This window comes from Malus domestica, chromosome 10 (assembly GCF_042453785.1).
Source record: "Malus domestica chromosome 10, GDT2T_hap1".
Lineage (NCBI taxonomy): Eukaryota > Viridiplantae > Streptophyta > Magnoliopsida > Rosales > Rosaceae > Malus > Malus domestica.
In genome coordinates, this window is record NC_091670.1 from 2,427,771 (window position 1) to 2,454,588 (window position 26,818).

Sequence of the window (26,818 nt, forward strand, 5' to 3'; positions counted from 1 at the left end):
TTTCTTTTTTAACTATTGGGTTTGAAGTGGTTTTCTCTAAAGATCAAGTATCGTCATCTTCCAGGAGAATCTACTCACTAAATTCGTTATCTCTTATAAGAAGTAATGCTAGGAAGACAAAATTTATAGACTATAATTGCAAACTAAATGATGTGTCACTAATAAGAAATGAGCATGTTTATCAACGTTTAAGTAATAATTCAATCATCAACTTCCATGTCATTTAGTTTACAAAACTTAGTCTACAAATTTAGTCTTTCTAACATTACTCATCTTTAAGTTAGGAAATGAACGAATTAGTTTTAAAATGAAAGCGAAATATGGTACAACAGAGTTTACATAGTTTCTACTTCTTTATACGTACACCAGTTTCTACTTCTTTACACAGTCAAAATCAATAAAATTAACATAACGAACCGTCGATGAATGCCCCGTCACTAAAACGCAGCATAACATATGTCATATCTACTGCTTTCCTAGTAAAACCGACATCTTTATGGCCACAAACTTACATGAATCAACTTCATGAAATCTAATTTCTGATGATCAATAGAATTCAATTGTTATGTATGTGATATCGGCAGGGTTGGATCAACCGGAGCTTGAATTTTTCGTTAAGATCGAACATAACTGATTTTTCTGATTTGCAGTGCCCTTTTATTAATGGCAGAACTGATTCTATTGTCTAAACCCCTTTGTCTAAAGTATTGTAATGAGCAGCCACGGGTACGACACTATCTTCAAGTGGTGATAATCTTTACCACCTTATTTAGCCATTTTGGAGAAAAAGTATTTGAAAATTAAAAAAAAAAAACAAATAAAGGATGAGGTGAAATTGGCCAGCTCAATAATTTTCTTCCCTTTTTTTGAAGCGCATTCCGGAAACTTACTAAAAATTTGGGTAAATTTATAGACAAGAAACAGTAATGCAACTTGGCACAAATAGCAGGATTTCAAAACCAAAAGCTGAATTACTCACTACAATCCAATGTCTTCAGGATTTTAGCAATTAATTATGTCACTAAATTAATTGAGCTATTTCCACGGAGGCTCTACGAATTATAAATTAATCGGACATTGTACAATTACAAAAGGAGCCACCATGCGCCTCAGATAGTGTTATTTGAGATAGAATCTATTATACTTTGATTGGTGAAGACAATGAAATAACGGAATATGTGAATTGAAAATGAATTGAACATATGACTCATTATCTCTTAGTTCAAGAAGAGACCTGAAAACCTTAGTGACCCATGTACCACCTTACAACCGTAGAAAAGAAAAACAATCGTACGGGACAAAGACAATACACAATTCTAGATATTTCAGTAATCAAAACATAAGTTTCTGTGCAAGAGGTAACCTTTTATAGTCCTTTTGAATCATGTGCCCTGCTTCAGTTCCCTTACCAAACTGGATAAAAGTCTTATCCAAGGCAATCCCTCCTAATCCTGTGTTACAAACGGGTCCAAAATACTCCATCCAAGTTCTGCCCATCACCCAAACAAGCAGGCCCAGTTCTTGTGCGACATAGCTAACTTTTTACTTGGGACCTAAAATTGGGTTTCAGTCGATCAGTCAAATGGGGCAATTTTCCCTATCAAGTCGCTCCGTCTCCCAGTCCCTCTCTCTCATTTATTCGACTGGTTGAAGCTTTCAAGTATCAAGATTGGCAGAAGCATCCGCAGAAATCCAGATGGGAAGAAAATCCTGGTACTACTCTATCACTGCTTCTCTACAATTTTCCCGGAAAGTTTCTGCATTTGGGTTTACAGCAATGCATTCATCTCGTCCATTTCTCTTCTGTGTCCTTTTCTTTTTCGTCTCCAACCTCAGTTTCCCTTCGCTTTCTGTCCCGTTCTTGCCTGCGACGAACAATAACCTCACCCTCTTAGGCGACGCTTCCATCACCAACAACGCCATTAGTCTCACTAAAGAACTCACCACATGCCCCTCCTCTTTCCCTTCTGCTTCTTCTGGCGTTGGAAGAGCATTTTACGCCTACCCAATTCGGTTTCTTGACTTGAAAACCAACGCCACTGCCTCTTTCTTGTGCCGATTCTCTTTCTCAATCACTCCAAGTTCCCAATTGTGTTCTTCTGGAGATGGCATTGCGTTTGTGATCACCCCCGATGTTGATTCTCTGGGATCATCCAGAGGTGGAGTATATGGGACTTCTGGAGCCATCCTCAGTGTCAAAAGAATAGTTCTTCGCCATGGAATTCGATCCTAGGTTTGATCCTATGGTTGGTGACACCAATGGTAACCACATTGGTATTTATGTGAACACGGTTGTGTCTGTTGACTGTGTTGATGTTGTGTCAAGAGGATTTGATTTGACAAGTGGGAGGGAGATTACTCCTTGGATTGAGTACAGAGATGCTGTCAAGCTGATTCGGGTTTGGGTTGGATACTCTTGAACTAGGCCTCCAACGTCTCTGCTTAATGCTCCGATTGACCTCTTCAACCAGTTCATGGGTGTCGGTTTCTCTGCCTCGAATGGGCAGGGCTCTTCAATTCATATTGTTGATAGGTGGAGATTCAAGACTTTCAGGTCTCTTCCACCTGGGATTCTTACAGATACCTTTGAGGAAGGGGACTGCTTCATGTGCTCGTCACCAGAAGATTCAAGTACCAAAAGCAGCCCTGAAAATCGCTGCCATGAAAGGAAAACAAAGACAGTGGAGATGGCTCTTGGGTTGGGAGGTTTAGCTACATATGTTGTCTCCATACTCACGTTTGTTTTTGTCATTTGTTTTGTGTGTGTGAAGAAGAGAAGGGTCGCATCAGCTAAGGTTTGTAAAGGGTCTTTGCCCTCTGAGGGAGAAGTGGCAGTGAAAAGGTTTGAGAGGGCTGATGGGATCGGTAGTCTGCGTAATCCTTTCACCACGGAGTTTGCAACTATGGTGGGTTGTTTGCGGCAGAAGAATTTGATTCAGCTTCATGGGTGGTGTTGTGAGGGTAATGCGTTAGTCCTGGTGTACGAATACATTGCCCAACGGAAGTCTCAACAAAGTTCTCCACAAAAGCTTCAATTCAGCAGTTGTCCTATCCTGGAAGCAAAGACTTGATATAGTTCTCGCAGTCGCTTCTGCTCTTGCATATCTTCACGAGGAGTGTGAGAGGCAAATAATTCAGAGATGTTAAAACTTGCAACATAATGCTCAATGCAGATTTTAACTCCAAACTAGGGGATTTTGGTCTAGCAGAAGTGTATTGATCACAGTTCCATCATTGCAAGAGAAGCAACTATACCAGCTGGAACAATGGGATATCTTGCTCCAGAAGACGTTTATTCAGGTGTTCCAACAGTTAAAACTGATGTTTACAACTTTGGTGTGGTGGTGTTAGAGGTGGCAACGGGAAGAAAGCCGGTGGAGGATGATGGAACAGTGGTTGCTGATTGGGTTTGGAGCATGTGGGAAAATGGAAAACTGATTGAAGTTGCTGATCTGAGGTATATGGGGAAGTTTGATATGGAAGAAATGGAGAGGATGCTAATGACTGTACTTGCTTTTGTGCACCCAAACCATGTGAAGAGGGCAACGGTGAAGGAAGCTGCAAGGATTCTTAAAGGCAAAACCCCTCTTCCTCTGCTGCCACCAAGAAAACCAAGGGTAAGCCTTCGCCCCGTTTTTCCTGATGACTGAAGAAATCACATTTTGCTGTGGTGTTTGGCCAAGTCTCGAACTTGATGATGTACAATATACTGATTTACGGGTTTGTCTGGTTTTTGCGGAAGGACCCTTTGGAAACTGAACAGAAAAGGTAATGCTGTTTCTGGACCGCACCACCAGTTTCCATTAGTTACAAAAACAAACTGAAACAAGTCAATTCTTCCTTTCTATAAAAATTTGAAATATAAGTCCCTGATGTTAACATTAAAGGTGTTTTCAGAAAATGAACCTCAAGATTAGCAATGACATCAAGCAAGATAAATCACAAGGAAGAAACATAGAGGCCAACTCCACGGCGCTAGGATAGTACTCCTCGTACTTCAAGTCCAGCTCCTCCAATTCCTCCCAAGCTTATGATGGGGACTGGTTTTACAGTGAACTGAAATGAAATTAAAAAATGAAAAACTCTTTGTTAGTGTTAGATTTCTGGATTATAATATTTTAGATTTTGTAAGGAAGAAGAATTTGGAATTGGATTTTTGGGTTTTGGATTTTGGATTTTCTGGCAAGAGCAGAATTGCAGAGAGAATTTCAGATGAAATGACACTTTTTTCATTCACACAATGAGGGTGGCCTGTCACCAGTCAACAAGATATAATCCTAACTATCCAAATAAGTCATCCTATGAGATGCTTACACATGGTATGAGCCATGGCTTCTTCAAATAAGACAACTATAAAACTAATGGTACACATGGACAATGATCCGATGGTCCACATTACAAGCTCAATATCAAATTCTATATCAATCTTCTTAAGGAATTATTGTTGACACTCTAAAAATCTCATTTTACATTCTAAACTTTCTATAATTAAAAAAAATACACTTGTGAAGAGTATAAAATGAGATATTTGAAATGCTAATAACAGTTCTCTCTTCTTAATGCAATCAGCAAAAGTGTTTATTCATCAACATTCTTATCCACTCGCCTTTCAATAAATATGGTCATCTTGATATATATAGCTTGTGAGATTTGAGTCAATTGACTAAAATATTTTTAAAAACAATTAAGTTGATGAGATAAACCGACGGTGACTTACCTACATTTATTATAAGATGGTGACAAACAATGCCTTTTGCGGATTTGTTTTGTGTCGTTGAAGCTCACACTTCCAAATCCACTTGGAGCTGCCTTGTCACAATATTCACGTGTTCGTTTCAGGATTTTGTGTTTGGTTGAGTTCTTCCAAATCTTGCTTGTATAGCAAACGAGCCCCACACTTCTTCACACGAATCCAGTATACTTTTTCTCCTTCCCTACTAACACCATCAAAGTAGGTTTCGAATAAAAACTCATCTTGACAACAATCTCGACGAAGCAAATAGAATACCCAAAGGTGTTCTGACTCTAGAGACCTTATTTTTTTGGTCCAAATCCTAGGGCCATCCATATAAGAAAAACACCGAATTTCGAAATAATCATAGAGATGAAGACCAGCTAGAATGACCCAGTTTGGCGTAAGATCTTGAAAAAGAACACAAAAGGCAATCCCCAGCCAGTTGGTACATGATGGTGGAGGAAGCTCCACATTTACTGAATGTCCCACACTCTGAATACTGAACCACTTTGGAATTTCACTTCCAGGGCATAACATACCTCTCATAAAATTTGAGATTCCCTGTAGTAGAAGAAATATCAATTATTTAGAGAGAGAGAGAGAGAGAGAGAGAGGGAGAGATAGAAGATCAATTATTTAGAGAGGAGGGGGGGGAGAGTACCTCTTGATCAGTGGCAAATTTTAGAATCCTTGAGAGTATTGTATTAATCCAGCCTTCATTTGGAACCAATGCAATGCAATTCAGGCAAGTGAAATTAAAATCATACAAATTGGCGAATCTGCTATTCAACTTGGATGGATCTGACAAACTTCGCAAGGAAGTACAATTGTCTACATCTACATGTAATTTGCTATTAGATGGAAGAGGTGGCAATTTTTGAAGGCTTTTGCACCTCTCCAGATCAAGATACGAAAGCTTAGAAAGGCGTCTAATGCTTTCAGGTAGACTGACGAAATTATTTCCACTAAGATCCAATCTTTCGAGAAAGGACAAGCAGCCAATATCATCGGGGATATCTCCTTCACGGAGTTTACAATCTTTTAGAGATAACTCTGTTAACTCTGTCAAAGAGCATAAACTATTTAGAGAAGACAACACCAAATCCAAACAAGGAGGATCAGGACGACTCTTTCCAAGTCCTAGTAAGCGGAGAAGGCCCCACCCCTCCCTTGCTTTAGCATCCGATCCGTTACATAAGTTATCCATGTCTCTTGGGAGTTTGTCAATTTTTGAGCATCCTTGCATTCGGAGTCTTCTAAGAGACTTCAAATTACAAATAGTCGTTGGAAGCTTCAAGAGATATGAGCAACCAACTAGACACAACTCCTGAAGGCCAACCAAATGTCCAATTGATGAAGCTATTTTCTCTATCGGAGTCGCACTTAAGTCAATCGAGGACACATTCTTCATCTGCTCCCCAAATTCTGGAATCTTTTTCACATCTGAGTTGCTAAGACTTAAAGGTTCCAGAGAATCCATTTTAAGCACACTTGGGAGGCTCTCAAGTTTTGAGCAGCATTCAAAATTCAAAATTCAAAAGTTCAAGTTTTTTAAGATGTGCAATAGACGGGTGTATCTCAACTAAATTGAAACAACCTCGAAGATTCAACTTCACAAGATTTGGAACACCACTGAAATCCGGGGTACTCTTCAATTTACCTGAGTTGCTAAGATCGATCCATCTTAAGTTGGGCAAGTCCTGTACAACATCGATAAGATTCAGATCATATAAATAAATAAATAAATGATAATTTTGTATATTAAATAGCATTTATTCAAGGATGAATAATAATTAAGTACTCACTAGTGAGTACTCTATATGCTCATTTTTGTTTTGGTTCGTGTTCTTTATTTTTAAAGCCAAAGAAAAATTAAATAGCATGTCCATTATTTTTGAAAATAATAAAATATACTTGTCCAAAAAGTGAGTACTGATTAGTCACTACCCAAGTGGTATCCTTTTATTCAAAACTACTCTCATCACTTAATTTTTTTTAATGGTAAAAATACTACTCTTACCACTTTTCCCTCCCATAACCGAACAAGACTGCTTCCATACATGTGAAGTTCAGTAAGGTGGCGCATGTGAAAGTTGGTTGGAAGAAAATTAGAAGGATATTGAAACCACCATATATATCTCAATGAACACGGAAGAAATTTAGGGCCTGAAGAAAAGATCGAATTCAAATTATCGACTCTCAAAATCCTCAGTCTATCCATCTTAGAGAAGGCTTCCCAATTCCACTCGACCACTTCTGATCTAGGCAAGGTTAATGATATGACTTCAATTGCACTCAAATCCTGACAATTAAGGAAAAAGGACAAATTAATTTCACATTCAAGTATAATAGTGTCAAAAGTTCTTTCAAACTTGGTATTTAACTTCTTACCGTATTGGTCCTGAATACATGAGAAATGTCATCATAGAGCCACAACCTACTGCGTAGACCAGGCTCTTTAGACTTGTGGCCAATAATTGTCAATGCCATTTCTTCTATCAAATCATGCATCCGTATGCATTTTTGGTGATCTTGATAGAGGAAAGATCTCTCAATTAGTACATCTATCACAATATGGCTAGAGATTCCAAAAGAATTAGAACTATCTAGAATTTCAATTACTTGCTTCCTGTAATACCCTTTGTAGAAACATGCAACATCGAGAAAAATGCTCTTCTCCCACTCTTCTAGTCCATCATAACTTATTTTAAGTTTATCAAAAATAGCTGGATTAGGAATTTGTGATAGATTATCCCGTACACTATGCCAAGCATCTAGCCCTCTCTTAAACAAAGCCGACCCCAAAGTTTCAAGAGCTAATGGAAGGCCTCCAGCATGATTAATGAAATACTTAGATAGTTCCCAAAAAACTTCCTCGGGTTGGTCTTTTTTAAAGGCATGCAGGCTAAAGAGCTTAAGTGCTTCAGCATCATTCAACCCCTCCACCTTATATGATGTTGCAATATCATGTTGGACTAGCAGACGCTGATTCCTAGTTGTAACGATAATTCTACTCCCCATACCAAACCAACCTTGATTTCCAGCCAACACTTGGAGTTGCTTTAATTCATCCACGTCATCAAGTACAAGAAGAACCTTTTTATTGTGTAAGAACTTCTCAGTGAGAACACTTGCGCGCTCTTCATCCCAAATTTCTTCGGTCCTTTCCTTCAAGAGCGGGGAAATAAGTCTTTTTGCAAGATCAACTATACCATTTTTTGCACAAGCCTCTCTAACATTGGCAAGAAAAAAATGAACTTCAAAATGATGGCAGATTTTATCATAAACTAGCTTAGCAAGGGTTGTCTTGCCTATGCCACCCATCCCCGTTATCCCAATAAAGCGAACATCATTGGCATCATGAGCTAATAGCAAACTTAGTTGCTCGAGTGAATAATCAGTTCCAACTAACTTCCATGAGGAATCTGATGGCATGAATGTAGCTTGCACTTTCCGCCAGACACTATTGACGATTTTTTCGATAAGCTCTCTTTCAGATCTACAAGGAAGAAAAGTAAAATAAGCAATCAATGGAAGATAAACAAAACATTCGTACTTTTCATCTCCCTGCTGGGAGTGGAGCTTTTGCATTTGTGGCTCCTCTGTTTTACTCCTTGTTGTTAATGAAGTCCAACTTTACCAAAAAAAAAAAATAATAATAATAATATGGGAAATTAATTGTCCGTGCATGCTTACTTAAAATTCTTCAAATGCCACCCAGAAAATTTGGATATATTTTTCAAATCAGCTCTCCACTGGATCACCTTCTTTTTGTCTTCAGTAGTGATGAACTTTTCTTCATGATCCGCGAAGGCTTTGGCAAAACATCCCCGTTGGTTTCCAACGTCAGATGGATCTATCTCATAAAAGACCGGCAGAACTGAGTTCCTGCCTTCCATGCATTGAAGAATAGTTGTGAGTTCGTCTAAGCACCATTTGGAAGAAGCATAGTTTGGTGAGAGAACAACAATTGCTATATGCGATTCTTTGATCGCACATGGGAGCTCAAGAGGAATATTTGTTCCTTCTTCAAGCTCTCGATCGTCAAAGAAAGTTGTAAATCCATGGCACTTGCACAATTCATGGTATAGATGGGATACAAAACCCTTGCGGGTGTCTACACCCCTGAAACTCAAAAACACATCATACTTCCATCGAGGAGCTGATTCACTTGAATAAAAAGATGCAGGGGCTCTTTGGGTGTTCAAAGTCAATGCCATCGGAAAACACAGTTGCTGTAAATCGGGTACTGCAAACAATAACTGAATGAACAAGCATAACGATAGAAGATCAATGTTTTAAAATTTAAAAAAAAATGAAGTGATATTAAACAATTAGCAATACTCGCTCTAAAAAATCCATACTCTCGAGAACTCTAAAAATTAAGTGATATTACTGTAAATCTCATACTCTCGAGTACTCTAAAAATTCCAAACAATTGGTAATGGTCCCCAAAAAAAAAATGGAGAAGCTATAGTTAGAAACTATTGAACAATTAGCAATACTCACTCACTCTCTCTTTTGTATAAAGTGAAATTAAGAGAGGAACTGGTTTTGATTAATTTCACTTTCAAGTTTTGATCACACTAACCAACGGTTAAACTATCTTTGTTTGATCGCTTTGGTCAAGGAAAAGTACTAAAAAAAGAGCAAAACCATTTAATCAATCTAAACTACAAGTTCATTGCATCATATTGGTTTCATTTGACTGATTTGAATGTTCATCGCATAAGTAAAAAGATAAACTTCAATTAAATGGGAAAAATAATCACTAATTTAGTGAGAAAATGGGTTCGGCAAACAAATGAACAAGTGAAACAAAAATGAGCAGTTAAAAAGAAAATAGAAAGTTTAAATCTTGTTTTCGTAATTGAAATTGTATATTAAGCAAAAGAGATTAAGGACTCAGAGAATTACCAGAAAAACAAAATACAGGATCAACACAAGCTTGCACAGGCAGAGAAAAGTGACAAATGGCAAGGAAAGAAGCAGAAAAATCGCACTGAAAATTCTCACAACAAAGTTGTAGGAATAGAGGAAATTCACAGAGGTAGGAAAGGAAATAAATGGGAGGGAGATGGACAATTGAGTGCTTATACTGGTAGTGGAGGTGGTGAGGACCACACGGTTCAGTGTAGGTCAGATGATGACTTATTTCTTTGATTAGTATGACTGTTTACCTAAAGAGGAGTAAAAGAACCAAAATTTTAAGGTGATTTATGGTAAATTATTTAACGGTTAAAATATTTAGAGTATCTCATACTCTCGAATACTGTTAAAATTCCAAACAATTACTAATGGTCCGAAAATAAAAAAAACAGAGAAGCTAAGAAATGGTTAAACGATCTCTGTTTGATCACTTCAACCGATGCTTACTGTTGGATTTAGTGGCTCATTCCGATTGGGCTGTTTATTTTGGCTCAAGCCAATTGATTGGCTGTTTTAATAGCCCCATGTGAAAGCCATGTGACAACTAAGTTAAAGGCAGAAAGCAGCCAATATTAGAAGGCATTGGATGCTTTTCTTTTGGTTCCCATGACCAAAAAGAAAGAGATAGGCAACCTATGCCTTTCGGTTCCTAAAAACAGAGAGAGGCAGGGTAAAAAAAACAAAAAAGGAGCAGCATTATAAGGCATTGGATGCTTTTCTTTTGGTTCCAATTAGCAAAGAGAAAAAGAAAGGTTTTGGGCAATTATACATTCAAGATATTGATGCTACATTTTATGGTTTTTTGGAGAGAAGTATTTTCATCTTCTCCATTTATTCTTTATTTGAGAGAACCATTAGGTGTATTTGGGATATGGGGTTTGAGAGTTAAAACTCTATTTGTAATTTTCACTAATTATTAGTGAAATTTCCTGACCATTTTTGCACTGAAGGTAGGCTTATGCCAAATCAATATAAATCTTTGTGTTACTTTGAATTGTTTGTTTTGTCATTTTTTTTCGTATTAATTTATTGATTTCATATTTGACGCACAACACTTACTACTAAAAAAATGAGCTAAACCATTTAATCAAATTAAACTACGAGTCCAGTGCATGAAACTGCTCATATTGGTTTCATTTGACTGATTTGAATGTTTCATCACAGAAGGATTAAACTTGGATTAAAAGGAAGAGCAAAAACTAATTTAGTGAGAACATCAGCAAACAAACATTGACATCCAGTATCAAGCCAAAGATAAGTTGGAAGGATCTAGCAAGCAGCTCCATCAGCCAACATTTCTAATCAACACCGTCACACAAGCCATCAAGTAACAAAACAAATTAAACTCTCAAGTCTCAACAGAAAATGTTATATGTGAGAAAGAAAGAATGAATTACATGAAATGAAAACGTTAAGACAACGGTGTAATCAACATATTACGTATTGTCACGCCACAAAGTTAAAATATCTCTCAAACAAGCAACATGGAAATCGCAGGAGCTGTCCACTTTCCAATACTCGTTGAAGAGAAAAAGCTGAAAGGAACACGTTAACACATGGACTCCTAAGGAAGACTGACTGTGATTTCCAATACTCATTCCAAAGTGAAAGGACAAGTTTTTTCCACACAAAAATTTTCATAAGGATTTGACGTAACCGAGGAATGCCGGCTGTCGACTACCTGATCGGTACACAAAATGGTACACCACGTGTCACTATATAAATGGTAGAATATATATGCTAAAAAGTTAATAACTTAAAAAATAAAATTTTCCACTTCTATAAAAACACATGCTGTACCGCTTATGTTATTGTCACAATGACAAATTTCTCGTTCACGAGGTTTACAATCTTCACGAAGCAGATAAATTACTCAAAGGTGCTCTGACACAAGAGACTCTATTTCGGTTTTTAATTTTCAAAGAAAACTTGTTTGACAACTCCTAATTTTTAGTTTTTAAAGAAATGAAAACTAAAAACTGGTTTCTTGAGCTTTCAAAATTTATATTTTCGGTTTTTAATTTTAGTTTCTAATCAACACCATGACACAAGCCATCAAGTAACAAAACCAATAAAAAGTCAACTGAAAACGTTATATGTTAAAAAGAACAATGAATTACATGAAACGAGAATGCCAAAGTAGCCGTGGTCAACCTATTGCGTGTTGTCACGCCACAAAATTAAAATATACAATGTGAGGTGGCAACAAATTTGAGCCCAACCGCTGTAATGTTTCCGTGCAATGTAAATCCCCCTCAAAGAAGCAAAGGAAATCCTCATGCAAGAGCTCTCTAGTTTCCAATACTCGTTCAAGAGGAAAAGCTGAAAGGACAAGTATTTTCCACAAAACAAGTGGAAGACCGACAATGGGAAATTTCCAAGAAACAAAGATTTTTTAGTAAGTTCCCAACTTTCTTCTAATAAAAGATATTCATGTCTCTTTGTTTGTTCAGTGATGCCAAAGCCACCTACTTATCTTATTTCTTCACTTATTTTCAAATACTCGTTCCAAAGTATTTTCCACAAAAAAAAAAAGTGGAAGACTGACAATGAGAAAGTTACCTTGCTGGGACACGTTATCTTTCTTTGCCTTTTCTTTAAGAGGAAACTATTTATGGCACCCACCATGAAACTTCTATATAGGTTTTTTCACACATCTTTTTGTTAGGTCCGCACTTCTCCAAAGCTTTGGGCCACACATCTGTTCTATTAATCAGACCTGGAAAAAGCAGCAACGGTAGCAATTCTGCCTCCTCACGTACTTTAGGACAGGCTAAGCTAGAAAGATGGGTTACAAGTCCACTTGCAATACTGAGTCTTTGTTGAATATGCTGCGACTTTCCCTGTCATTTAGACAACCCATCTCACAGTTGCACCCTGCGCTAAATATATCACCCCCAGCAATTACCAATATCAAATCTGATAAAACCATTCAGCCAACTGAGAAGTCTTCAATGCAAGCTGCAATGTAAGAGTTGAGTTGAAATGGTCCATACATCAAAGAAAATGAGCATTCGTAAGAATCATGTAACCTAGGCTAAGTTCCATGGACTCTTAAGGTCTCTCATCCAAACATAGTATAAACACTGGATTTGGATGATGGTGTTTAGAGTTCCATGAAACCTAGGCTACACCTTTCAGAAACGCACTACAAAAAAACAAATAGATAGAAGGACTTCAAAATGACTAGATGCAAAACATTTGAGAGAACTTTCAAATGACACCTTAAAAGTCCTTTGTTGCGTGTCTTTCAACGGATCGAGGCGTTTTCAGGCCACTTCCCGATCGAATTGGACTTTGGCCTAGGTATGAAAATTACTCCCTTCATTGAGATCTACATGCTTATAAAATTTGGTAATTTTTGGAGTTAGGTAAATTTTCCAGCAAGTCAAGACGACCTGCCGTCGCTTACGACGGCACGTGGTGGCGACGTGTGGCCTGAGGAACCACTTGATCCTTCTAAGCTATATTTGATACCCTAGTTCCATATTTGACATCCGATTAGTGAAATTTTATCATTTGAACCTAGTTTCATTAAGGATGATCACTTGACCATTGTGGCGAACGATGATCCAACCGTTAAATCGTTACCAAACTATAATATGTTATTTTACATAATATTTGAGGACATTAGGAACTGACGGATCGGGAATCCACATACAGATCTTCTCGAATTAAATTTCTAAGTTTGTAAAACCAAACATCGGCCGCCACCTAATTTTAGCAATTGGTGGAGATTCGACCGTTGGATCATTTTGAAATTTTAGGATTTTGTTCTAGATGAATAATGAGACTCTCAGGAAGTTAAGGATCGGAAATCCGATGGACGGATCTTCCTGACTGAATTACTTGGGTTGTCTTTGATCAAAACGTTCATAACCGTTCTTAAGTTCTAAAATTGGTACTACTAAATACTAAGTAGAGTCTAGTGGGCCTATCTTGGTTAGTGAGCTATTCCAGTTAATGCTTACCTCAGTTTACGTGATTGGAACGCCTTATTGTGACATGCATATGTGTATTTAAATTATTGATGATATGAATGATGTGTATGATTATCTTTATGACGATGTGAACCTAGAATCTTATTAGAAGTATTATGTAGAACTTTTATGCTTGTATGACAAGATAGTTATTAGTCAAGAGAAGTTGATAATGCAGGTGCCCACCTCGTAAATCACAGAGATTGAGGTAGGGATGGATTGTGTGTTAAACTAATTGCACTAGATAGCAGTGGTACTTGGAGGTCCTGCTTGGTATATATGCGATAGGGGACCATATGTATTTCAGGGGTGATCATGTTTGGTATATCTGTGATGGATGATCACCGCTTGCACAATTAGACTATGCTTATGGTCTTGCTTGGTTTATCTGAAATGGGTGATCATGATTGGTATATCCGTAATAGGTGATCACTACCTAGAGTTAGGATGTGGTCTTGCTTGGTATATCCGCGATAGGGGGACCACACGTTAGACTATGCCTATGGTTTTGCTTGGTTTATCCGCAATGGGAGACCATACGCATTCTAGGAGTGATCATGCTTGGTATATCCACGATGGGTGATCATTGCCTGCACATTTAAATTATGCCTATGGTTCAACTTGGTATATCTGCAATGGGGGACCATATGCATACTAGGGGTGATGATGATTAGTTGTACTTGGTATGTTTCGATAGGCGGCCTTATTTTAGTTGGATTCTGTTGAGAGGTCTGAAATCCTTACTCTTGCTTATTTCCATAAGGTTAGTCCGGCCTTAGATTAGAGTGAATAGTAATTGCTCACCGTAGGCATCATGTTTATAAATTAGATTTACCATGTTGTTATTTATAATCTAAGTGGGGAATTGTATAGACTTCTTTTATTAAATTTTGTGAGGTGATCATGATCTTATTGATTGATTAATGTAATTAAATGCTAATATCATGCCTCTTTGATTCATGAAATTGATTAATTGGAGTGATTGTGGAATGACGTTGGATATGATTTTTATTAATATGAATAGATTAGTTGATCAATGTGACTGGAGGATAATGTGCTTTTTTTATTCTTTGATATGTTACATGCTATGAATTGCGATTTTATGTGAAAAACATAATGATTTATCTGATGAATGGAATGGAAATCTTGAATATCTTGTGGGCTGTTATGTAGTCTTGAATTTAGAAATTCATGCTTGTCGAGTTCCAATGTTTGATGGAGGAATGCTATGTTTTTTAGTTAGAAGGTACGAAGTTAAGTGTCAAGTGTAGTGAATGGTGAACTACAAATGACTTGATCCTATATAGGGTATGTAGGCAATCTAACGAGGAGGTTAGATGGAGCCATAAAGTATACAAAAAAATTACTACGCAATTCAAATCCTGAGTTGTGCTTTGCTCATATCCCGAAGATGGGGTATGTTAGATGTACGAGTTTTTGGTGTCGTCACGTGTTGATCCTGGACGTATGTCGGGATCGAGGTGTGACGTTGAGTGTGCCATTACTATCTAAAACCAGCATACTAAAAGTTATTCGGGCATGAATAAACCGGTTACTTGCACCCCTAGTTACCTGAACTTCTTCGATTAAGGGATTGTTTATAGAGGGGTTAAGTTCACAAAAAGTTCTTTTCTTTGCCTTGGGATCATAGACTTTTGGTTAATGTAATATGCCCTTTTAACATGAATTAAGAACAAAGGAAAAGATTGATTTGTTGAAGTTATTGAGCCGAAGCAAAGTAAAGCAAATGTAAAGAACGTTAAATGATAACTTTGGAAACTAAAATACTAGTAAGTAAATGATGGAAATAACTTGTAATGAAAGTGCAAGGTATTTAAAGGCAGAAATTAACACAACAATGCATAAATATTAAAGGTTCGGGCACGTTTCAACATCTTCTGGCATTGTTAGTTCCTTGCCGGGCACACCTTCTCCAATTTAAAAGGTAAAAGCTTCAAAACAATAACAATTGAAATCGATACCACAAAAAGAATGCAACAGAGCTAAAACTAAAACGAAAAGATGACTTTGTCTACAAAAGGAATGTAAAGAAAGTGATAGAGCTTTTAGGAGCCTTTTATGGGAGTTGATTTGAATGTCCTTCTTATCTGGTCCTACCGCCGCTTTTATAGAGTTTACTTCTCGATGAATTAAGCTTTTAACTCCTTGATGCATCCCTTTTCTTGCCAAGTGGTTGATGAGACTGCTAGTAGAGGGTGAATTCTCACTTGATCCCCTTGAAATGACAAGTGTTTGCCCCTAAAAGTGCTTTCCCGTCTGAAATATCTTCTCTGTAACACCCCATAGTCTGATTATTCTTATAGGTTTGTCGCCCATAGCTACCATGTCATATTAATATTTAAATCTTGGGGCGAGCTATTGTCCACATCTCCTGAAATTAAAGACCCAATAAGTTCTCTAAGGTTTTACGTGGGTTTGGGTCGCGACGCAAGCCCAATGTCCATTTTGGGTTCAAACAGAACAACTTAGAAGATATAGGGAAAACAATGAGAGGAAAAATCTAAATAACAAAGGTGAAAACAGAGTAAAATCCGGATCTCAAAGAGCTTTGTATTTTTTTTTTAATTTAAAAGAGGAAATTAGAAGCCACTTAGTATTACGATTTAGTGGTATCAGTTATATGTAACTAAGAAGATATAGTGAAAGCAATGAGAGGGAAAATCTAAATGAAAAAGGTGAAAACAAAGTAAAATGCGGAACTCAAAGAGCTTTGTATTTTTTTAAATCAAAAGAGGAAATTAGAAGTCATTTAGTATTACGGCCTAATGGTATCAGTTATAAGTAAGAAGTCTTAGATTCAATTCTCGTCAAAAGCAAATTTGAGTAACATTATTATAGTTAACCCAGTGTAAGGCTTAGCCCACCTCCCTCTAATGTGAATAATATCGTTCGTTTGTTATTAAAAAAAAGAAAAAAAAAGAGGAAATTAGAAAATTTATTTTGTGGGAAAAAAAATTAAAAAAAAAAAAGAAAAAAGGGAAAAAAGAAATTGATCTAAAAACATCTTCAAAGGAGATTTTAAATTTTAAACATAAAATATAAATTTGAAAGCATAAATGACATTTTAATTTAAAAAAAATATTCTCAATCTCATATGTCAAATCAAACTATTATTTATTACGTTAATTAAATATTTTTAAAATAATAATAATAACTATTTTTTAATCAATTAAAAATAAATTTGGGTTAGGGTCAATTAAATAATATTCACGCACACTGTGTGTATGGCATATGGAAGTACTAATTCTAATTTACTGTTAAGAGAGAGCCCGTTGAATTCCTAATTACCGTTAGTGAGAGGGCAGCTTGGGTCAGTTGGTGCTTCTCAAAACTGCTTCCGCAAAGAAGCAATGGGAAGATTTGAATGAAACTTTCAAAAGGCCGAAATTACCCCCCAGAATTTACAAATTATAACACTACCCTAACTCGGCTTTCTTTGGCTTCTTGGAGCAAACGGTCCTAGAATTTGCTCAATAATTTATCATATATGACCGAAACTTAGTCTCGAATTTCACAAATGTCAGTTTTTTTTTATATAAAAAAATATTAATTATAGCAAAAAAAACACACTTGAATAAACTTAAATACCGTAAAAATTAACTCTCAGTTACAATATACCTGAAGTTCTTAGATATTAGAGTCAATTTTTAACCTAACTCACAAGGAAAGTCTCTACACCATGGAAATGTCAAAAACACTAACCAATATCAGTCAGCGCCAAATTTTACTTCGTTCATGGAGGATGAAAAAAAAAATAGGACAGCAATCCCCCAACATGGTATGGGTACGTACTTTTGACCAAATTAGGGTTGTAATCCCCCCCAACTTAGGTAAATCAACATATGTCGGTCAGAGGAGTTTAATGGAACTCTTTGGCTTGCTTTCACCAATGATTTCTTTTCATTGCAGAAATTGTTAATATTTTCTTAATTTCCTTTTCCACCCACTTGAATCAACTTCATGAAATCTAATTTTTGACGATCACTAGAATTCAATTGTTATGTATGTGATATCGGCAGGGTTAGATCAAACAGAGCTTTACTTTTTCGCTAAGATCAAATAGAATTGATTTTTTTCTGATTTGCAATGCCCTTTTATTAATGGCAGAACTGATTCTATTGTTGAAACTCCTTTGGCTAAAGTGTTGTAATGAGCAGCCACAGATACGACACTATCTTCAAGTGATGATGATCTTTACCACCTTATTTAGTCATTCTGGAGAAAATGTATTCGAAAAAAATAAAAAACAAATAAAGGATGAGGTGAAATGGCCAGCTTAATAATTTTCTTCCCTTTTTTTTGAAGCGCATCTGGGAAACCTATTGAAAATTTGGGTAAATTTACAAACAAGAAACACTAATGCAACTTGGCACAAATAGCAGTATTTCAAAACAAAAGCGGAATTTCTCACTACAATTGAATGTCTTCAGAGTTTTAGCAATTAATTAGGTCACTAAATTAATTGAGCTATTTTCACTGAGTTTCTATGAATTATAAATTAATCGGATCACTATAAAATTACAAAATGAGCCACCGTGCCCCTCAGATAGTGTTATTTGAGATAGAATCTATTATACTTTGATTCGTGAAGACAACAAAATGACGAAATGACGGAATGTGTGAATTGAAAATGAATTGAACACATAACTCATTATCTCTTAGTTCAAGAAGAGACATGAAAACCTTACAACCGTAGAGAAGAAAAATAATCGTACGGGACAAAGACAATACACAATTATAGATATTTCAGTAATCAATTCAAAACATAAATCTCATTCTACTTACAGTCCTTTTGAATCATGTGCCCTGCTTCAGTTGCCTTACCAAACAGGATAAAAGTCTTATCCAAGGCAATCCCTCCTAATCCTGTGTAACAAACGGGTCCAAAATACTCCATCCAAGTTCTACCCACCACACAAACAAGCAGGCCCAGTTCTTGTGCGACATAGCAAACTCTTAACTTGGGACCTAAAATTGGGTTTTCGTCGATCAATCAAATGGAGCGATTTTCCCTCTCATATCGCTCCGTCTCCCAGTCCCTCTCTCTCATTCATTCGACTGGTTGAAGCTTTCAAGTATCAAGATTGGCAGAAGCATCCGCAGAAATCCAGAGGGGAAGACAATCCTGGTACTACTTTATCACTGTTTCTCTGTAATTTTCCCGAGAAAGTTTACGCCTTTCATTTTCCCGAGAAAGTTTCTGCATTTGGGTTTACAGCAATGCATTCATCTCGTCCATTTCTCTTCTGGGTCCTTTTCTTTTTCGTCTCCAACCTCAGTTTCCCTTCGCTTTCTGTCCCGTTCTTGCCTGCGACGAACAATAACCTCACCCTCTTCGGCGACGCTTCCATCACCAACAACGCGATTAGTCTCACTCAAGAACTCACCACCTGCCCCTCCTCTTCCCCTTCTGCTTCTTCTGGGGTTGGAAGAGCATTTTACGCCTACCCAATTCGGTTTCTTGACTCGAAAACCAACGCCACTGCCTCTTTCTTGTGCCGATTCTCTTTCTCAATCACCCCAAGTTCCCCATTGTGTTCTTCTGGAGATGGCATTGCGTTTGTGATCATCCCCGATGTCGATTCTCTGGGATCATCCAGAGGGGGGTATATGGGACTTCCGGAGCCATCCTCAGTGTCGAAAGAATCGTTCTTCGCTGTGGAATTCGATACTAGGTTTGATCCTATGGTTGGTGACATCAATGGGAACCACATTGGTGTTGATTTGAACACAGTTGTGTCTGTTGCCTGTGTTGATGTTGTTTCAAGAGGGATTGATTTGACAAGTGGGAGGGAGATTACTGCTTGGATTGAGTACAGGGATGCTGTCAAGATGATTCGGGTTTGGGTCGGATACTCGTCAACTAGGCCTCCAACGCCTGTTCTTGTTGCTCAGATTGACCTCTCCAACCAGTTCAAGGAGTTCATGCATGTCGGTTTCTCGGCCTCGAATGGGCAGGGCTCTTCAGTTCACGTTGTTGACAGGTGGAGATTCAAGACTTTCGGGTCTCTTCCACCTGGGAATCCTACAGATACCTTTGAAGAAGGGGACTGCTTCATGTGCTCTTCACCAGAAGATTCAAGTACCAAAAGCAGCCCGGAAAATCGTTCCCATGAAAGAAAAACAAAGATTGTGGAGATGGCTCTTGGGTTGGGAGGGTTAGCTGCATTTGTTGTCTCCATAATCGCATTTGTTTTTGTCATTTGTTTTGTGTGTGTGAAGAAGAGAATGGTCACTGCCAGAGGGAGCAGAGAGGGCAAAACTTGTAGAGTTGAGGCGAATAAAGTTCCGACGAGTTTGTCTCTTGCAGAGATAAGATCGGCGACAATGGGGTTTAACCGACACAGGGTTGTCGGGGAAGGGGCATCAGCTAAGGTTTATAAAGGGTCTCTGTCCTCTGGTGGAGAAGTGGCAGTGAAAAGGTTTGAGAGGGTTGATGGGATCGGTAGTCTGCGTAATCCTTTTACTACGGAGTTTGCAACTATGGTGGGTTGTTTGCGGCACAAGAATCTGATCCAGCTTCATGGGTGGTGCTGTGAGGGTAATGAGTTGGTCCTGGTGTACGAGTACATGCCCAACGGAAGCCTCAACAAAGTTCTTCACAAAAGCTTCAATTCAGCAGTTGTTCTGTCCTGGAAGCAAAGACTTAATATAGTTCTTGGAGTCGCTTCTGCTCTTGCATATCTTCACGAGGAGTGTGAGAGGCAAATAATTCACAGAGATGTCAAAACTTGCAACATAATGCTCGATGCAGATTTTAACGCCAAACTAGGGGATTTTGGTCTAGCAGAAGTGTATGAGCATAGTTCAATCATTGCAAGAGAAGCAACTATACCAGCTGGTACAATGGGATATCTTGCTCCGGAATACGTTTATTCAGGTGTTCCAACTGTTAAAACTGATGTTTACAGCTTTGGTGTGGTGGTGTTAGAGGTGGCAACGGGAAGAAAGCCGGTGGAGGATGATGGAACAGTGGTTGTTGATTGGGTTTGGAGCATGTGGGAAAAGGGGAAACTGATTGAAGCTGCTGATCTGAGGTTGATGGGGAACTTTGATATGGTAGAGATGGAGAGGATGCTGATGACTGGACTTGCTTGTGTGCACCCAAACCATGTGAAGAGGCCAACGGTGAAGGAAGCTGCAAGGATTCTTAAAGGCGAAACGCCTCTTCCTCTGCTGCCACCAAGAAAACCAAGGGTAAGCCTTCGCCCTGTTTATCCTGATGAATGTGAAGAAATCCCGCTTTGTGGTGGTGTTCGGCCAAGTCTTGAACTTGATGATGTACAATATTTGACTCCGAAGAGCCACTTTGGCAAGGATTAGTAGCTCATAATAGATCAAGTAACTTCAATTTAAGAGTAGGATTTCAGTGCAGTTTGTAACAGAGAAATTAGGAGTTTTTTGTTGACTGGGGATCTTGGGGAATCCTATTCAGTTGCTTCAGTTAATTTGTAGATTTTGTAGTCCGAAATTGTGTTTGATGTCGTATAGAAATTAAAAGCTCAGAGTGTTTAGCAGAACTTTTCCTTGTCTGTTTAATCATGATTGGCATTGTCTCAAGCATTTTGTTATTATAGCAGATGGACTTATTAATTCAAATGATGTTCGAAAGATTGAGTTAAACTTCATGCTGTAGGCTGCAGCAGATTGATATGGGTTTTTGATTTTCGTATCAAATGTGAAGCCTAAACAGTATTTGAATCCTATATGACGATGATGATACATTGAATGATCAAGAGCAGGATTAATGTCCCCTTACCTGGTAGAGCCGCTAAGATAGGATTGACATGTTCTAACTCACAAACAAAATGCATAATGATTTAAGTTTCCATTCGTTACAAAAGCATTTTTACATTAGCTCATGGACTTGATATTTTAAATGATGTTCGAAAGATTGAATTAAGTTCCTTTTGAATTTGTTATTTGTTAACTTGATGTTGTAGCTAAAAAAAAATGAAATGAAATATCATCACGTACAACAGCAGATGACTGCAGATCGAGGCAACATTGTTTTTCCAGAAATTGAGCTTTATTCAAACTACTCATTCTCCAACAAGCACTTCCCATGTCCTCAAATTCACTTACAAGATGTATACTGATTTACAAGTTTGTCTTGTTTTTGCGGAAGGGGCATTTGGAAACTGAACAAAATAAATTATTACTGTTTCTGGACTGCACACCAGTTTCCATTAGTTACAAAGACAGACTGAAACACGTCAATTCTTCCCTTCTACAAAAATTTGAATTGAACTCCCTGGTTTTAACGTTAATGGTGTTTTCAGGAAATGAACCTTGTGGTTCATCCTTGTACCAGGAAGAAACATGGAGGCCAACTCTACGGCCCTTGGAAAGTCTTCATACTACTTCAAGTCCGGCCTTGTCAATTCTTCCCAAGCTTATGATGCAACTGGCCTTACTGTGAACCGAAATGAAATTAAGAAATGAAAAACTATTGCAATGAGAAATTAAGCTTATTTTTCTTTGTTAGTGCTAGACTTTTGTATAATATTTTATATTCTGTAAGGAAGAAGAATTTGGAATTGGAATTTTAGCTTTTGGCTTTTGGATTTTTTGGGAACAGCAGAGAATTACGGAGAGAATTTAAGATGAAATGATATTTCTTCTTTCACATAACGATGGTTCGTAAGAGACTGGTTAGCAAGATATACTCTTAACCATCCAAATAAGTCATCTTATGAGATGCTTACCGATGATATGAGCTATGACACTGAGGGTACACATGGATTATGATCGAATAGTCCATATTACAAGCTCAATATCAAATACTACATCAATCTAGCTAATGCCCAGATAAATTGCAAAAGTGTCTATGCATAAACATTCATTCCCCTCGCTCTTCAATAAATATAGCCATCTTATAGCTCAAAGCAAAATATATTTTTAAATACAATTAAGATGATGCGATAAATCGATGTGACTTACTTGCATTTATTATAAGATGGTGACTAGTAGTAACAATGCCTTTTGCGGATTTGTTCTGTGATGTTGCATCTAGCACTTTCAGGTCCACTTGAAGCTACCTCGTCACGACATTCATGTGTTCGCTTCAGGATTTTCAATGTTTGATTGAGCTCTTTCAAATCTTGCTTGTACACCAAACGAGCCCCACACTTCTTCACACTATTGAAGTCTGCTTTTTGTTTCCCCCCTTCAATATCATAAAGGCAAGTTTCGAATAAAAATTGTTCATGATGACAACATTCACGAGAAAAATAAAATACCCAAATGTGTTCTGACACAAGAGACCCTATTTTACAATCCCATCGCAAAAGGCAATCCCCTAAAAACTGAATATTGAAATAATCATAATGACAAGGGGCAGTTGGATTAGCCAAGTTTTGCGTAGGATCTTGAAAAACAACACAAAAGGCAATCCCCAGCCAGTTGGTACATGATGGTGGTGGAAGCTCCACATTTATTGAATGTCCCACACTCTGATTACTGAACCACTCTGGAATTTCACTTCCAGGCCATACAACATCTGGGTCCAGTTTTTGGGAATATAGATTCAGTCCCTGTAACAAAAGAACTATTTTAGAGAGAGAGAGAGAGGGAAAGAGAGAGGGGGGAGATAAAGAGAGAGTACCTTGGTCTGAGTGGCAATTCTTCGAACCCTTGAGAGTATTGTATTGTTCCAGCCTTCATCTTGAACCAATGCAGTGCAATTCTTGCAAGTGAAGTCAAAGTCATACAAATTGGTGAATCTGCTACTTAACTTGGATGGATCTGACAACCTTTTTAAGGAAGTACAATCTTTCACATTTACACATAATTCGCTGCTAGATGGAAGAGGTGGCAATTCTTGAAGGCTTTTGCACCCCTCCAAATCAAGATACTTGAGCTTAGAAAGGCATCTAATGCTTTCAGGTAGACTGACAAAATTATTTCCACTGAGAATCAATTCCACCAAAAAGGACAAGCAACCAATATCATCGGGGATGTCTCCTTCAGAGAGTTTACAATTACTTAGATATAACTCTTTCAATGAGCATAAACGATTTAGAGAAGACAATACCAAACCCCAACAAGGAGGATCAGGACGACTTTTTCTGAGTCCTAACAAGCGGAGAAAGCCCCATATGTCCCTTGCTTTAGCATCCAATCCGTCAAACACAAGACGTTTGAGATTTTTCATACCTACAAGTGGCTCGGTCATAGTGGCTCCCAATTCAAGCACCTCTAAGTGATCCATGTCTCCTGGGAGTTTGTCAAGTTTTGAGCATCCCATCATATCGAGATATGTAAGAGACTTCAAATTACAAATAGCCCTTGGAAGGTTCAAGAGATTTTTGCAATTACGTAGATACAAACCCTTAAGGCCAACTAGATGTCCTATTGATGAAGGTATTTTCTCGATCGCAGTCCCTTTTAAGGAAATCAGGGACAAATTCTTCATCTGCTCTCCAAATTCTGGAATCTTTTTCACATTTGAGCAGCCATCAAGATCGAAAGTCTCAAGAGAATCCATTTCAACCTCACTTGGGAGGCTATTAATGCTTTCACAGCCATGAAGGTACAAAACTTCAAGTCTTTTGAGGACTGCAATAGATGGGTGAATCTCAACTAAATTCTTACAATCCCAAAGAATCAACTTCCCAAGATTTGGAATACCACTGAAATCTGGGGTACTCATTAATTTATTGGAGTAGCTAAGATCGATATATTTCAAGTTGGGTAAGTCCTGTACAACATCGATAAGATTAAAATCATATATTTAGCTTCTACAACCTTTAAGTTTATTCAAAACAATAAATAAATAATATATAGTTATTTTGTAAATGAAATAACATTTATTCAATACTACTAACCTTTTTCCCCTCCCATAGTCGAACAAGTTTGCTCTTACGCATTTTAAGTTGAGTAAGCAAACGCAGTTGAAAGCTAGTTGGAAGAGACTTAGAATGATAGAAACTCCAATTTATAATTCTCAAGGAACATGGAAGAAATTTGGGGCCTGAAGAAAAAATCAAATTATCGAATTCCAAAAACCTCAGTCCATCCATCTTAGAGAAGGCTTCGCAATTCCATTGGCGTACCTCTTCTACTTTGAGCAAGCGTAGGGATATGGCTTCAATAGCCCCCGTTCCCTAACAATAAAGAAAAAAAGGCAAATTAATGGCAAATTAATTTCGCATTCAAGTCTAATATAGTGTCAAATAAAATTATATCTTCATCCAAACTTGGTATTTAACTTCTTACCGTATTCCCACCTCCTCCCTGTTAGTGTAAATGATATCGTATGTTCAAAAAAAAAAATCTTACCGAATTCGTCGTGAATATATGGTAAATGTCATTGTAGAGCCACAACCTACTGCGTAGACTAGGCTCTTTAGACTCATGACCAATAATTGTCCATGCCATTTCTTGTATCAAATCATGCATCCACATACGTTTTAGGTGATCTTGATAGAGGAGAGATTTCTCAATTAGCGAATCTATTAGAGTACTACTAGAAATTCCAAAAGAATTATCTAGTATTTCAATTACTTGCTTGGCGTACTTCCCTTTGTGGAAACATGCAACATCGAGAAAAATTCTCTTCTCCATCTCTTCTAGTCCATCAAAACTAATTTTAAGCTTATAAAAAATTGCTGGATTAGGAATTTTTGATAGATTATCCCGTACACTATTCCAAGCATCTAGCCCTCTCTTAAACAAAGTTGACCCCAAAGTTTCAAGAGCTAATGGAAGGCCTCCAGCATAATTAACGAAATACTTAGACAGTTCCAAAAACCCATCCTCAGGCAGATTTTTCTTAAAGGCATTTTGACTAAACAGTGCAAGAGCTTCATCATCATTTAACACCTTGACGTTATGACATAATGTTATGTCATGCTGGACCAGCAAACGTTCATTTCTAGTTGTAATGATAATTCTACTTCCCATGCCAAACCAATCTTTCTTTCTAGCTAGTACTTGTAGCTGGCTTATGTCATCCACATCATCAAGTACAAGAAGAACCTTTTTGTTGTGTAAGCACTTCTCGGTGTACTTGATTCCCGATTGTTGGTCCCGAATCTTTTCTTTCAACATCGGTAAAAGAAGTGTTTTTTGAAGACCACTTAGGGTAGGGTCTGCTTTAGAAACCTCTCTAACGTTGCGAAGAAAGCAATGAACATCAAAATGGTGGAAGGTTTTATCATAAACTAGCTCGGCAAGAGTAGTCTTGCCTATGCCACCCATCCCAGCTATCCCAATAAATCGAACATCATCTGCATCATAAGCTAACAACATACTTAGTTGCTCGAGTGCATAATCAGTTCCGACTAACTTCCTTGAGGAATCTAATAGCGTGAATGTAGCTTGCACTTTCCTCCACACGCTGTTGACGATTTTTTCTATGAGCTCACTTTCATCCCTACATGGTATAAAATAACCAATCAAAAAAGCATAAACGAAGAATTCAAGTTTGACTCTACTAAGACATAGGAAATTAAAGTTGTCCATGCATGCTTACTTAGATTCCTTCGAATGCCAGCCACAAATTTTGGACACTCTTTTTAGATCAGCTTTCCATTGGACCACCTTCTTTTTATCTTCGATACTGATCAACTTTTCTTCATGCTCCAAGAAGGCTTTGGCAAAACATCCCCGTTGATTTCCAACGTCAGATGGATCCGTCTCATAAAAGACCGGCAAAACTGAGTTCCTGGCTTCCATGAATTGAAGAATGGTTGTAAGTTCGTTCAAGCACCATTTAGAAGAAGCATAGTTTGGTGAGAGAACAACGATTGCAATATGCGATTCTTTGATCGCAGTCAGGAGCTCAAGGGAAATACTTGTTCCTCCTTCAAGCTCTCGATCGTCAAAGAAAGTAGAAATCCCTTGGCACTTGCACAGTTCATGGTATAAATGGGATACAAAACCCTTGCGGGTGTCTACACCCCTAAAACTCAAAAACACATCATACTTCCATCGAGGAGCTGATTCATTCGAAAGAAAAGATGCAGTAGCTCTTTGGGCGCTCAATGCCATCAGAAAAAAAAACAGTTGCTGTAAATTGGGTATTGCAAACAGTAACTGAATGAACAAGTAAAAAGATAGAAGATCAATGTTTTAAAATTTAAAAAAAAAAAATCTAAAACCTTAAATCTTCTTTTAGATGCAACTTTTATTCGTAACTGTTACATGG

General features: G+C 37.6%; 3 protein-coding genes and 1 pseudogene across 3 annotated transcripts; 2 read left to right on the forward strand and 2 right to left on the reverse strand.

Moving 5' to 3' along the window:
- Window positions 1-1,171: 1,171 nt before the first annotated feature.
- LOC103417764 (L-type lectin-domain containing receptor kinase S.6-like) lies at window positions 1,172-3,868 on the forward strand (annotated as a pseudogene).
- A 666-nt stretch (window positions 3,869-4,534) lies between these two features.
- LOC103417763 (disease resistance protein Roq1) lies at window positions 4,535-9,862 on the reverse strand. Its single transcript, XM_029109236.2, has 6 exons — window positions 9,653-9,862; window positions 8,432-8,997; window positions 7,127-8,234; window positions 6,756-7,037; window positions 5,397-6,435; window positions 4,535-5,296 (listed from the first exon to the last, which is right to left on the reverse strand). The coding sequence occupies exons 2-5, from the start codon at window positions 8,953-8,955 to the stop codon at window positions 6,256-6,258; spliced, it is 2,094 nt and encodes a 697-aa protein (XP_028965069.1). The 5' UTR covers window positions 8,956-8,997; window positions 9,653-9,862; the 3' UTR covers window positions 4,535-5,296; window positions 5,397-6,255.
- An 8,733-nt stretch (window positions 9,863-18,595) lies between these two features.
- Window positions 18,596-22,232, forward strand: LOC103426410 (L-type lectin-domain containing receptor kinase S.6). The gene is made up of 2 exons (XM_008364500.4): window positions 18,596-20,862; window positions 21,948-22,232. Exons 1-2 carry the CDS (start codon window positions 18,886-18,888, stop codon window positions 22,065-22,067), a joined length of 2,097 nt encoding a protein of 698 aa, XP_008362722.3. The 5' UTR covers window positions 18,596-18,885; the 3' UTR covers window positions 22,068-22,232.
- A 399-nt stretch (window positions 22,233-22,631) lies between these two features.
- Window positions 22,632-26,675, reverse strand: LOC114827273 (TMV resistance protein N-like). Its single transcript, XM_070805738.1, has 8 exons — window positions 26,144-26,675; window positions 24,949-26,044; window positions 24,886-24,903; window positions 24,723-24,773; window positions 24,495-24,581; window positions 23,273-24,367; window positions 22,943-23,201; window positions 22,632-22,834 (listed from the first exon to the last, which is right to left on the reverse strand). The coding sequence occupies exons 1-8, from the start codon at window positions 26,659-26,661 to the stop codon at window positions 22,632-22,634; spliced, it is 3,327 nt and encodes a 1,108-aa protein (XP_070661839.1). The 5' UTR covers window positions 26,662-26,675.
- Window positions 26,676-26,818: the final 143 nt, after the last annotated feature.